Below are 14,125 nucleotides of genomic sequence, written 5' to 3'. Positions count from 1 at the left end.
ATATGTATTGTACAGTACAATAACACGACGCAGAGGTGACAAATAACTTATACCTAAGTTCTCATATATATTTGACCATACGGGCTGTTAAAATACCATAAGACGCTTCTGGGGGTCGGGTTTACAACAGTTATGCTAGTTGGCAAAAAATGTCACGTTTGTCATCATACAAAAAAGTGGAAAATAGCGCTACTTAAATGGTTGAACATTCCATTGTGGTTGTATAGATGATTTGACAACACCATAGGCATTTGCATGACAACTTTATTGTATCTTTCATTGTTTTTAAAAATAATTTACTGCATAAGAAGCAATGCTCTTCACTGCAATTGTGAGGAAATACAAAGTATCAGATTTCTTCGTCTTCAGTAGGTATTTTATACTTTTTTGTGGTATCGAATTGATAGCTAGCCGAAGAACTGATATAAGGGATCGAAAAGGAAAGAAATAGGTATGCCTACTGTGAGTATCGAACCAGCCACCTTTCAAAAGTCGGTTGAATCCATTGACTACTGAAGATGTTCGAAACAACTTTTTGATGAAAACAAAATTCTTCACAAAGGTTTGTAATTCGAGATGACATCAACACTAAGAATTTTGTGCTCAAGTTGAACACTCGTAAACTTGTATAACCGGAAAATTTTGATGTGTTTCATTTCAAATTCATGATAAATCGGTTCAATTGCTTTCTTTTGAAAACATTGACAAAAATTAAACGTTGAAGCGAAATATAAGTTACGGCACTGCCTCCAAAACAAACCACTCGAGTAAAGCAGCTATTGTAAGATAAGCGTGACGCACAATGCACAGAAATGATTGCATCATAAAAGGGCAGAAGATGATTGGTTGGTTTGATAAGCACTCAGTCGTGACATTGCGTTGCCAGAAACTTCTGATCTGTGAGAGCAAATGGTATCCGAAAAAAATGGCATTTGATAAATGCTTACCGAAGCATCTGGTTTTATATTATATCAATTACAAACAGTGTTCTGATTCAATGGCGTCTTTGACACGTACAAGTTCATATGATCACAAGTTTACACAATAAACAGATTTAACACAAGTAACACATCGCAATTCAACGCAACGCAAGAAACACATTGCAATTCCCGCTTGCGCAAACACATAACAAAGACAATGTGACGTATAAACTCGTGTCCATGTCTTCCTCAACATCTCCAACAAAACGTCATTATTTGTCTTCAGTAGACATGAACCATGCCATACAAAAATGTCCAAAATAAAATATAGGTGAACAATCCTCCCATTTGGCCGCTGAATAAAAGTTGGCGACGGGAAAGAAAATACTGCTTTGATTCTGATTTGCTGCTTCCAGACTTCAAGATAAGTCCTACAAAAAGTCCAAGTGCGCAAATAATGTAAAACGCGAATCCATGTAGACCTGTAAGGCCGAGAATACCAGCTGTAACTCCACTTAAAGCAGAAATTGATGTTCTGGAATATTCCGCCTTGGACATATTGTAACGAATCATCATAGGATTAATGTATTGGATAGTCGGCAGTTTTCTTTCCTTTCCCATGATTTCGTGTGTAATTTAAAATTGATTTTTAAGCATGTAATATACTGTAATAAGAACCGACAAAATATCCTGAAATATAAAAACGTACATTAAAAAGGAAAACTTATTGTTCATACCAGTGTCGGACAATGCATAATACAATCCATGGGGACTGCATCAGTGTGATCCAAATTCCAAACCAATTGATTTCAAGTGAAGGCTAACCTGTTTAATGTGGGCTAAAACCCTTTTGCGTTTTTGAATTGTCATGTGTAAAACAAAGTAACAGAAAAAACACGAATTATCTGGAGGAAAAATATGCATATGCTACACAAAAACAAAACACAAGGCTATTAATAAGTCTCTTGCGGCATATTTCAACAAAGGTACGGTATATACCAACGGTGGGCAAACTGCGGCTCGCGAGCCACATGCGGCTCTTCAAAATAAATTTTGTGGCTCTTGTATTGAATCGTATTACAAAAAAATTAAGATTATATTTTATAAATATGTTATCTCGCGAATTCAACCAAGCAGTGGCGTACCTAAGATATGGCAGGCATGGTTTGAGCCATGGGCGCCACATTGATAGAGGCGCGAAAATCAGTTGGTAAAAATTAGAATTTGTGACTTACACTTTCCTCAAAATCTAATTTGCGCCCAATACAATACAAAGATCAAAAAGGAGTCTCTCTTTTACTGTAGCTGTTGTTAAACAATGGAATTGTGACGTTGCAAAAGGAATATTGTGCCTCTCTTGGCTCCTTTTGCGTTCAGTCAGCAACAATTGGAAGTTTCATAAAGTCGCTATGCAGCGATTAGTTGAAGCTTAGAAGTAGCACCAGAATTTACTTTTCATTTTCATAAGAATTTATAACTTTGTAAAATCAAAACATCGTGCAACCTTGACAAATGAACACTTGGAAGAATTAAATCGCACAGCATTAACAACTTATCGTCCAAATTTTCAGAGATTAGAGAGTCAAGTACAAAACTGATATGGATAAACAATCACTGTGTTTTTATTGCTGTTATGTTATTTTGTGTGAACTGATTTTGCGGCTCGCCGGTGTTTATGGTTTATCCGCAAGCGGCTCTTTTTTTTGAACAACTTTGCCCACCCCTGGTATATACCATGGTACAATTCTTTATACCCACGTCCTGATCACATTAAACTAAATGGAGAATTTTTAAATCTTTTAACGAATAGCTAATAGTATTACAGTTTTTTATAAAAAGAAACAAAACTGAAAAACGATTTTGTGATAAAAAATAACTTTGCCTTATATGGTTAAATTTTCAACACCTGTAAGCTATAACCATAGCCAAGTAAAGTCAAAATTTGTCAGGGTTTGATCATGTCATCAAACATATCTTAATGTTCATTTCAGTTACTCAATACTCATGCAAAGAAGTTTTATAGATTAAAATAAAGCAACAATTTGTTAACATTTAGTCTCATCAAAATTTCTCCATACAAAAGTTGATTTTTGCTTGTGTAAGTTTTTAAGCAGTTATAAATATTGTGTTGCACACAGTTTTTTGAAAAGCTTTCCAATTCAAAATTCTGTGGAAGTAAATCATTATACATCGCAATACAGATCTTAAATGCAACTGAATTAAAAGTATGACAATGACAATTTGTGTAGCATTAATTTTCTACAAAATTTGCAATAATAAGTGATTTTACAAATATTTAACAAAGATTCTAAATTTGTCTTGAGGGCTTTGTCTGAGAAAATGCTGTCTTCAATAATTTAAATATAAGCAAGTTGAATTAGTATGATATGATTTTTGTGTGTCTGCGGGCCAAAAATAACACATTGTGCAACAACAGGTGTGACCATACAAAAACATATCGTGGGCCAGACTTTGGACACCCCTGATTTAAACCATATTTATATAGTTTGCATGGTATTAGTCACTGCACTAATAACACCGTGGAATGGTCACAAAACACAGCACAAAGAATAGCAATCGAATCATAAACAACGTTTTAGGCAGTGAACCCTGACACGCATGCACTAATCTCATGCAGAAATTCAAAAAATGTACTTTAAAGCAGTTACAGATTAGTGTGGTTGGCTGGTTTTTCAGCTTGCGTGTTGATAAATCAAAGAAGACAATAAAATTATTGATAAAATTTGCATTGACACATATCTTTATCAAAAGATGAATAAAACCTTGTAATTGATTTGTAATTTCCAACAGTCCACTGAAGCCAGGGTATGATAAGAATATGACAATTTAACAGTTACCCTGATAAATCTGTTTATAGTAAATTTTTGTGTTTGGAATGTTTACTTCTATCCAGACTCTAGAGCATTACAACAAATACAACAACAATCCTTGCCTAAATTGTATTCTCTAACCCAGCGGTGCCCAAAGTGTGGTCCGCAAAAGAATGTCTGTGGCCCCCATCTGGGTTCTAGAATATACAATCTTAAAGCACAGGCCAAATTTCAAGAAAAAAATGAGTAAAAATTGTAATGTGGCTACCAAGACTTACGAAATGCGGCATGTGGCTACCAAACGTTGAGCACCTCTGTTCAAACCTATTGAATATTTGAAGCAGTGAATAAGAGTCACCTTCTCACTTCATTTTGCACTTGGTTCATTACTTATTGTCAATTAATGTTCCCTTAGTTTTCTTTGCTTTTACATCGTCTACAGTTTGCAAGGATGGTCTTTTTCCAATCATGCCTTTCCGCTCAAGCTGCTTTTGAATCACTTTTGCATTGGCAGCATAGCTATCAGCGATCTCTCGTGCTTCTAAAGCATCTTCATCTTCATCCATTGTTGACACTGTGACAGAGCTAAATTTACCCATGTTCATAGTGTGTTTCACCAATTTCACCTCTTTTGGTTTATCCATTTGCTTATAAATGTTTGTTTTATATGAGCTTTCACTTTCAGCAACAAGAGCACCTTTAAAAATAAACCTAACGTTGTTATCTGCTTCAGAATGGCGATAGTATATGGGCAAACTACATCTAGAACATTTCTCCCGAAATTGCTGTTCAATTCCATCACTCCAGCGAAGATAGATTTCTTCTTCAGGTTCCACATTGCTTATTCGATGAGCATGCTTGCTTTTGTCAATGACACGTGCCTTATCTCGACGTCTTAATGGAAGCCTTTCCAATAAACAATCTAATATCAACATCATTTGTCCACAAAGACAATAATATGTATATAAAGGTTTCTCTCCATAAGTTTCTTGGTCTTGGGTGTCCGTACAAACAACACTACGTGACACTACTTTTGGCATACTTGCAAAAGATAAAGTTCCTTATCAGAAAATGTAAATTGTACATAAAATGAACCACGCAACTTAACAATAAATTCTCCTGTTTTAAAATAAGCTCATTAAACAATAATAGTGGGTAGCCTATATAGAGTATAGATTACGGTATAACTAGTTTCTAATGATGGGCTACACATCTTAGAATGTGTGGAATATGAACCATACGGTACTCATTGTTTTGAATGTGAATTGTTATTGCGAATAATTTCACTTTGATAAGGTCTATCACTTCATTAGTTTAAAAGAAATTAAAAAATTAATTTTACAAAGTTACAGTGCATTATAAGTGACATGTTAAGGAAATCTACTCAGAGGCAAGTTGAAATGCAAATATGGGTAATTTGGCTGGACTTACACGGCTAAGTCATGGAACTGCAAAGTAAGTTACTGTATACTGGTCGGTTTTTCTTATACTAGGTTGTACAAAACAATGTCAGCACATAATTCTTTACAGGTAAAATTGAAAAGTGTCCAGTCCATTGACGAGCAACGACCAATGAGTGAGAAATAGAATTGAATTGCGTTCTTGATTGAGTTATTCCAAAATGTATGACTTTCATAACCAGTGTTGCCAGACTATTCAAATAAATTTCTTTGCAGATGCCCTTCTATTTCCCAAATTTAGCTTCAATTCACGAATTACGAACACATGTTAAATGATTACACGGAGAGTTAACTCAACGTTTATTGTTTTTCCGTTGTTGGTGTTTTAAGTTGGGTGCTATTCTAATCTTGCCACCGAAGCAAACAACAGCTGTCCACCCCGTTAGCTCAGTGGTTACGCGCCTGGCTTAAGATCACACGGCGCAAGTTCGACTCTCGGGGTGTGCGCTTAAGCAACGCATTTCAGGACTGCTCTCCAGTCAGCGGCACCTAGTGAATGGAATAATTCCTCGGCAACAACATTTCAACAATCGGAAAACTTCACTCTGCCAAGCTTGATTAACCGGCCCTGCGTCAAGAGCCTCTACAAGTATGCGAAACTACCAGGAATAACCAATCAAGGCTTTGTCAGTTCGAGGATACAGATTCAAACCCAACCAACCAACCAAGCTCCACACAATGAAAACACAACAGAAATATGTTTTAACGATTGATGGAATTTATTGTTTTCTGGTGCTAGTTTTACTTTTGATTATGCGCTACTTAATTGTGCCCTGTAGCGTTGATAGGAGGGTCCAGGAGGTACTTTTGGACCCGGGCCCAGAATAATTACAGTTGCCCGGAACCACAAAAAATCACAACGTATCTTTTTAATACAGTACGTTTTTGTTATTTATTTATTTGCTTCAGATAAGCTATGCACACATTTTATAGCCTACATCCATATGAAATTAGGCTACACGAAAAAAGGTGAGAAAAAGTAGATGTAGCCTACAGGAGAAAGACTACAAACGTCTCAATCTTCCTTGTTCAACAACTTACAAGCAACATCAAAAAAGTTGATCTTAGACAAACATCAGTAGGCTATTTAGCAGGGCACAAATATCCGGGACTTTGACTCCGTAGTAGCCTAATAAAGTCCCGATCGAGCTATTATTCTCACAAAAGACGAAATAGAATGCGGGGTTCACACTGACAAGCATAAGCGCAAATCATAAAGCGTGCCAAAAAAACCAGTGTTCACACTGAAAAAAAAGTGTTCACACTGAGAGCGTGAAGCGTGACCGAATCGCGCTACCGGTTTGAAGATCTCGATTTCAAGCGTGAAAACAGAAGTTGAATTATTTCAACTTTTCCCTTTCGCGCTTGACATGAGAACTCGATCTGTTCGACTTTCGAGTCGAGGTTTGGAAGAGATCGGCTGATTGTACTCGCTTAGGCTATAATTTGTCAGCAGTTTTGGCTCTGTAGATATTTTGTAACACATTATTATCAGCAGTCAGTTCAAATTCTAGCCAGCAGCAAGATGTAGGCCTAATTGATTTAACATACTGGCATTGAAAGATGAAAGCCTAGGAAAAAATACTAGGCCTATTGCTGTAACTTAAACCTGGGTCAGATCATCAGATGTCACTAGAATACTTAAGTGAGGCTTAAATAGTTGACAAATAATTCCACATTTACAGAAAAACCAGATCGCTTTTGTTTTAAAACTAATCAAAGATAAGTTAATCCTTTTTTTCCAAACAACCTCATTGCAAAAAGATCAACAAGGCTAATACAGTTTACAACTTTATATATAATTGGCAAATGAATGAAAGCGTAGTTCAGGTTTAGATGTATTATAGCCTACTGAATTAGAATATGTAGGCTACGGTATCATAGGCTATGCTGTTTTATTAGCCCTGGCCCCTGAATCTATTGAGGCCGAGTGGGGTATATTTGACTTGGACTGCTACAATACAGAGCAGTACCGGTATAACACAATGTACCGGTATTCGGTACCTATAGTATAGGCTAGGTCTGTGATTTAAAGGTAAAATTTAGTACGGTACTTTATAAAGCAAACAGATAAACAAACCTTTGAAGTCATGACATAGACCAGTGCTCTTCAACCGGGTATACTGTAGCCTATACCCAAGTGTATACCAGATCAAAACTAGGGTATACAGCTGGAGAAGAGTATACGAAGGGTATACAGCTTAGATCTGTGATAGTGGAAGTCACAACAGAGGTACAGTGGCTATCGCGAGGGAAAGTTCTTTCCCGTGTGTTTGAACTTCGCGAACAATTAGGGGCATTTTACACTGAACATGGAGACCCACGGGCTTCCAAGTTTCGTGACATATTCTGGATTGCAAAATTGGCATAGCCTACTTGGCGTCGATTTTTGATCGTTTGAACCAAGCAAACATCAGTCTTCAAGGGAGAGGGGGTGATATATTTCGGTCAACTAGCAAGATCAATGCGCTGAAGATGAAAATTGCACTCTGGAAAGAGAATGCTTTGTCGAGGAACTTCAATGACTTTCCTATAGGTAAGTCAATACATAAAAGAGTCTAGCTGGGAGTTTGAGGACGTTTCTACTGAAGATAACTTGTCTGCCCTTATTGTTGATCACCTGAAATTACTTGCCGACAATTTGACTACGTAGGCTATTTTCCTGAAGATAACGAACAATGTCTGAAAGCAATAACTCGTGGATTATCCAACCATTTAATAACGAACCAACTGAAGATGAGGAATTATTGGAACTACGGGCTGATTTAAATCAAAAATACTCATTCCAAAAAGTGGATTACACAGAATGTTGGGTTTCTCTTCTTGAATTTCCCGAATACAAAAATCTCGCGCAAAAAGCCATTGATGTCTTGGTGCAGATCCCTACCACTTATTTGTGTGAAGAAGGATTTTTCAGTCTTGTTGAGATCAATGTCAAACAAACAAAACTCGATACTTGACATTGATTCTTTAATGCAGGGAGGAATAGAGAAAGAGCTAACACCACGTTATGTCCAACTTGTCGAAACAATGCAACAACAAGCTAGCCGTTACATCAACTTCAATTTTGACGTTTTTTGCACTTTTGCATGCGTAGTTTCTTGTGTCCAGTTCAAGACTGCTATAATCACTTTAACAAACAATTAGTTAATTTTTTTTTTACTTCCTGTGCACAATTAAACATTGCTATTTGTGAGGTATACAAAGTTATTAAAAATTGAAAAAAGGTGTACCACGGACAAAAAGGTTGAAGAGCACTGATAGACTACCGGTATATCAATGGTACATGATCAAGTGGTACTAATTTTTTTGTATTGCAGTTAACATTGCTTCAATTATAAAATAAAACATAGCCTACAATTAAATAAAAAACTGGTAGAACTTAAAAAGTTCCTGCTCTGTACGATAAAAAGCATAATGGGTACAAAGATAGGAAGTTGAAGAAAACGTTACGGAAAAAAATGAAAAATATTTAGGCCATCCGGGTAATTATTAATTTATATTCTGACTTAAAAAATATTAAATAGACTAATGATTGATAATAAAACAACTTAGTTGGAAAACATTGCTGAAACGGTAAAAAAAACATTACTGCTGTTGCTGATGTCAGTGAGCTGAAAAGAAATCTAGTTCTAGTGTGACAACATTTGTTGTTCATATTTTTGTAAACTGTACTGTTTTGGTTTTTCACTGCGTGTTTTACAGCTTCTGTGTCACCATACTAATCTTAAGTGTATGACTGTACGTAATGCTTATTTACAGGGTAGCAACTGAGCTATCTAAACAAACTTTATTTACGTATTTGATGAACAGGGATGTTGATGATGAATAAACACATGGATTGAAATTAGCAATACGAAGTAAAGGCGTGGCTATATTTACAGCACTAGTGTTACCAGATAAGAAATTTTTCCATAATTTTAGTAAAGTTTAAAGTAGTTGAAGACAAAAACTTGTGATTTAGGAGATTTTGAAATCCTGGGCAAAACTCTTAGGTTAACCCTATCCTTGTTTGTTGCTAAACAATGCTTTTTGATTGCAACCACGGTAATCCATGGTTAAATATAACCACTTCAAATATATAAGTACTATTACTGTAAGCTGACAAATACAATTAGTATGTTGTGAGTGAGGATTTTAGTGTCTAAAATGATGATATGGGAGAAAATGATTAATATCTACCAATTATCACACCTAAAATTACAGAAATCGAAAAGTTATTTGTGTAAGTCCTGTGCAGATAAGTCTTTTATATGGATATTTTTCACAAAACTTGCATAAGAAAGATCACAACAGCATTGTTGGAAATTCTTTCAATATCTTGCTTTTAGTGGAAGAATCTTCACAGTATAAAGTAGAGACATTATATTACTTAGGCTAGTGAGTGACTTTATAGTATTGTATCAACAATGTCACTGTGAATCTGAATATATGAGTTATAATATAGGCAAATTGTTCGTAAGCAGTTGTTCATAAAGCAATTGTTCGTAAGCAATTGTTCGTAAAACAATTGTTCGTAAACTGTTTTTCGTAAAATGAAATCTGTAAAACAATTCTTCGTAAAGCATTTCTTCGTATACATCAAATTTTAACTGCATGCACAAAAAAATGCTTTAGGAAGAATTGTTTTACGAAGAATTAATTTTACAAACAATTGTTTTACGAACAATTGCTTACAAACAATTGCTTTACGAACAATTGCTTACGAACAATTTGTTGGACACCAAATATTTGTATTGCAGTGACAATTACTCAAAAATTAAGTGCTAGAGCATGAGCTATATAAATGCAATTTAATCTGATTGTGGTCGAGCTGTGAGTTACCTTCAAAACAAAACTTTTCTTTTATATATACATGTTACCAAATATATTAATGTATATTAATTACCAAATATATTATATTCTAAAATTAAAAAATTTCATGCTTAAAATTAGTAAAAGTTAATTACAATGCTTAATTGCTTATTTTATGTGCAGCTGTGGAACTGAAAGACCCGGATGACAACAGTGAGAGCATTTGTAATGACTTTCTGTCTCAAAGCACAAATTCCTTTGAAGACTTCACTGACGGGGTAATTATTACCTACTACCTAGAATCACAAAATGCAAGGTGATGATGTGAGAGTCCTGTTGGGAGTATTTTAGAAAGACCGAAAAGTTTACACAAAAATAAAATTCAAGTTTTTGTCTTGTCTGATATGCGGAATTGCGGATAGTGCAAGTAACATCAGGACATGAAAAAGCATTGCATTGTAAGAACTATAACAGACGACGTCGAGCTAACTGTGTCCCTTGTCCTTGACATTAAAAATATTAAATATCTTCAAATTATAAACAGATGAAACCAAGCAATCACACGGCGTTTAACATAATATATTAAACTGAACATAAACTATCTACAAACGTTTTCGGCCATACACATGTTAGCCCTTTTCAAGTAACGAAAAAATAACTGATGTTTGTTACATATGATGTGATGCGTGTTTGCCTCGTGGAATTAACCGCCATGTGCCTTTTTCCTCTGCTTTTCCGTTTCATTCTTATGCATTTCGTTTTCAATTTAGTGTGAAGATCTGATCAGTTATTTATTTCAATGTAGATGTAAAATCAGTTATTTTTTCGTTACTTGAAAAGGGCTAACAAGTGTATGGCCGAAAACGTTCGTAGATAGTTTATGTTCAGTTTAATATATTATATATATGTTAAATGCCGTGTGGTTGCTTGGTTTCATTTGTTTATGGTTGAAGAAAGTAACCTCTTTACCAAAATTATATCTTCAAATTAGGTATGTAAGATGTATGCTTGCTTTTCAATATATACTGTACAAACTGTTACATCCAAGGTTGACCAAGCATGTTATTTAAGTGTTGAAAGTTTTTGTTTTTGACATAAATCAAGCAACTTTAGTACTTTTTCGTAGTTCTTTTTTATGCGGCCTGCATCGTAACTTAAATATTTTTTTCAGGAATGTTTGCTCTCCATGTTAAAAGAAAACTCGTCAGCAATACAGACAGCACTGTCTACCGCTACATACAATACAGATGAAGAAGCATTGTTTGGTCAATTGATTACCTGCGCCAAACTTTGAAGCATAGACATTAGACAAACACGCCTCTGATATGTGCATGTCACACAGTGTTTACTGTTTAGTATGTATGAACTATTCAACATAAAAGCACATTATAAGTGTGATTTAACTTGTCTGATTTTTTAATATTTGTGTTAATCACATAAAGTTTGCAGACGATATTTGTTACTTATTCCCCAGTTTACATGGTCTCAAACAAATATCTTCTAAACTGCTGTGACGGTTAATCGGTTACGCCTCCAAACATGACATTGTTTGTAATTGTAACAAAATCTTTTGGTTTGTTATTTTCTCAACATTTTAAACTTTTTTGAATCCCACTCGCTTGAGCCTGAGAAATTTCTCTTTGTTGGGTCGGTTAAGTGTTTAGGTGTATATATATACATGTAACAGTTAGCTGTTTGTCTAATGAACTGAATATTTTGCGGCAAATGCGCTCACTTTGCTGCATTGCCAACAAACGAAAATCGCTATTTTATAAATGTTCAACGACTATTAAGAATACTCCGTTTCGCTCATACTGCACGTCTTTTTATGCTTTGTAACTGTTGCATAAATATCGTCTTTTTTGTTTTAATCGTTTACGAGTAGCTTACAATGACTAGTTTAGAACGCTACATAATCTGCCGCGATATGTGAGCGCACGTGAATATCAAATTATTGTGTTTTTCTTGATCAACCTGCTTGCCATCACTTTGTTGCAAATTGCAATGTGACTGGTTTGAAAAGTGATAAAAGATTGGAGGGGAGTTTGGCACTAAAATTGTATGTATTGTAGCACGGCCTACTAGAACACGGCCAAATATGTTGCTATTTGAGGAAATTTCTAAGAGTCTGAATTGTTACAATCATAGCTATGACAAACCTATCATCTTCCCATTTCCAGAAGTAAGTAAAATGAGCAATATTTGCATCTAGACATATTTTTGGCTTGTTTTTCCGGAGATTAGATATGTATGTTAAGCACAACTTATGCAATACTAATGTAAAATATGTAAAAATTTTCCAACTACATCCTGGAGGTAGTCTCATCATACAGTCGTTAGGTTTTTTGTATAGCAGGATTTTTTGCCAATAGCCACATTTTACTTGCAAAATTAAACTTGGTGGAAAACAAAACGAACTAAAATTTAAATTAGCACATCAAATGAACCGCTTACAACATAGAATTCACAAAAAATCCTTGATATTTTAAATGGAACATGCAATTTCACCAAAAGCGACACACCAAACGATACTACCTCCAGGTTGCAGTTGGAAAATCTTACATATTTTACATTGTTATTGCATAAGTTGTGCTTAACATACATACCTAATCTCCGGTTAAACAAGCCAAACATATGTCTAGGTACAAATATTGCTTATTTTACTTACTTCTGGAAATGGGAAGATGACAGGTTTGTCATAGCTATGATTGTAACAATTCAGACTCTTAGAAATTTCCTCAAATAGCAACATATTTGGCCGTGTTCTAGTAGGCCGTGATTGTAGTAATTTGAAGTTTGCCTTAGACGATGTGGTTTGCACTGGCGTTATTCAATTCATGTGAGATTATTTGAACACCGTAAAGAAGCTATTATATGCAACCCAGACATCCACTCTTTCTGGTCAAAATCGTACCCGATCTGGTAAAGATTTGGACCAGATAAAGTGGCTGTCTGGGAGGGCTGTGGTCTGTGGAGTCGGGCGAAAAATATGCGACTCCTCGTTTTATAACTAGCCGACTCCGGCTTCAGGGTTTCCAGGTTTTTTTATAATTTTTATCGTTTTCCATTTTTGTAAAATTTAATTTCTTCAAAGTTACGATCGAAATTGGTACAGCGACTTTTACAAAATTAACAAAAACAAGCACTTCTATTTTCGGGTGAAGTTTCAGACTCAAATACGGCGAACAAGAAATAATATTCTTTTTAAAAGTCTAAACAAAAATTTTGTTTTTCAATATTTTGTATCAAGTCGGAGTGAGCCTTTTAAATGACTCCATTCCGAACACGCCAAAATTCCTCCGACTCCACAGCCCTGGTTACAGTACATATATTGTTCTGTATATTGTTTGCAATTATTTGAATTTGTATACTGTATCTAGTTTACTTTGATATGTGTGGCTGATAAAAGTGCTTATTGTCTGCAAATATGTGGGCTGTGCATTCACAATGATCTGTGGACTTATATGCACTGTACCGTCATTTTCATGCTTATACCAGATTAGCTTATTTCTTGCTATAGTAATCGTTCGTTGTTTTACTTGGTTCAATCAGTGTTTAGAGCGTTTACTGCCACTGGTATGATTGATATCACTTATCATATGAATCTTTCTAGTCGTTAGAGTAGACTAAGTTTAAGTGATGATTGGTGTAGGTTCTATTTCGAAGGATTCAACATTGCACTGCAGTGTATGTTCAGGTCTTGGTTTCATCATGTGCCTAAGCCTTATGCTAGGTCTATTTGGCCAGTGTAGATACGAATGTAGCTACACTATCTACGGCTTGACTCATACGATATATTTTTTCGTTTGTTACGTTGTAGTTATCGTCAATTTTCGTTTTCAACTTCGAAGCCTTACAATATACTGGTACCCCGTAGTTGCTTGCTTCGGTACATCCGTGCTTGGTTTGGTAGTTTTTAGAGCAAAGAAGAGCCCGACGCGTGTAGCTGTAGCCTATATTGCCAGTCGTATATGACTGTTGATGTTTGCAGAGCATCTGATGTCAGCCACAGCCTATACTTTTTGGACAGTTGTAATGCGGAGATATGTTAAGGCAAGACCGTCTTGGTTAAGGGTAAACCATAAAACTTGTAAGAGAAGCGGAGAAGTTAACACAAGAT

At 35.4% G+C, this 14,125-nt stretch overlaps 1 protein-coding gene and 1 long non-coding RNA gene across 2 annotated transcripts; one reads left to right on the top strand and one right to left on the bottom strand.

The window, feature by feature from the left end:
* Positions 1 to 1,610: 1,610 nt before the first annotated feature.
* Positions 1,611 to 4,834, bottom strand: LOC145784432 (STING ER exit protein-like). The gene has a single exon (XM_082596245.1). It carries the CDS (start codon positions 4,789 to 4,791, stop codon positions 4,138 to 4,140), a length of 654 nt encoding a protein of 217 aa, XP_082452371.1. The 5' UTR covers positions 4,792 to 4,834; the 3' UTR covers positions 1,611 to 4,137.
* Positions 4,835 to 7,536: 2,702 nt separating this feature from the next.
* Positions 7,537 to 13,874, top strand: LOC145784551 (uncharacterized). The gene is made up of 3 exons (XR_014291020.1): positions 7,537 to 7,747; positions 10,189 to 10,283; positions 11,177 to 13,874. It is a non-coding gene; the product is annotated as an uncharacterized LOC145784551 (long non-coding RNA).
* Positions 13,875 to 14,125: the final 251 nt, after the last annotated feature.

This window comes from Aplidium turbinatum, chromosome 15 (assembly GCF_918807975.1).
Source record: "Aplidium turbinatum chromosome 15, kaAplTurb1.1, whole genome shotgun sequence".
In the NCBI taxonomy this organism is placed as follows: domain Eukaryota; kingdom Metazoa; phylum Chordata; class Ascidiacea; order Aplousobranchia; family Polyclinidae; genus Aplidium; species Aplidium turbinatum.
Note: the sequence above shows the minus strand (reverse complement) of the source record. Positions and strands in the feature narration are given on the sequence as shown.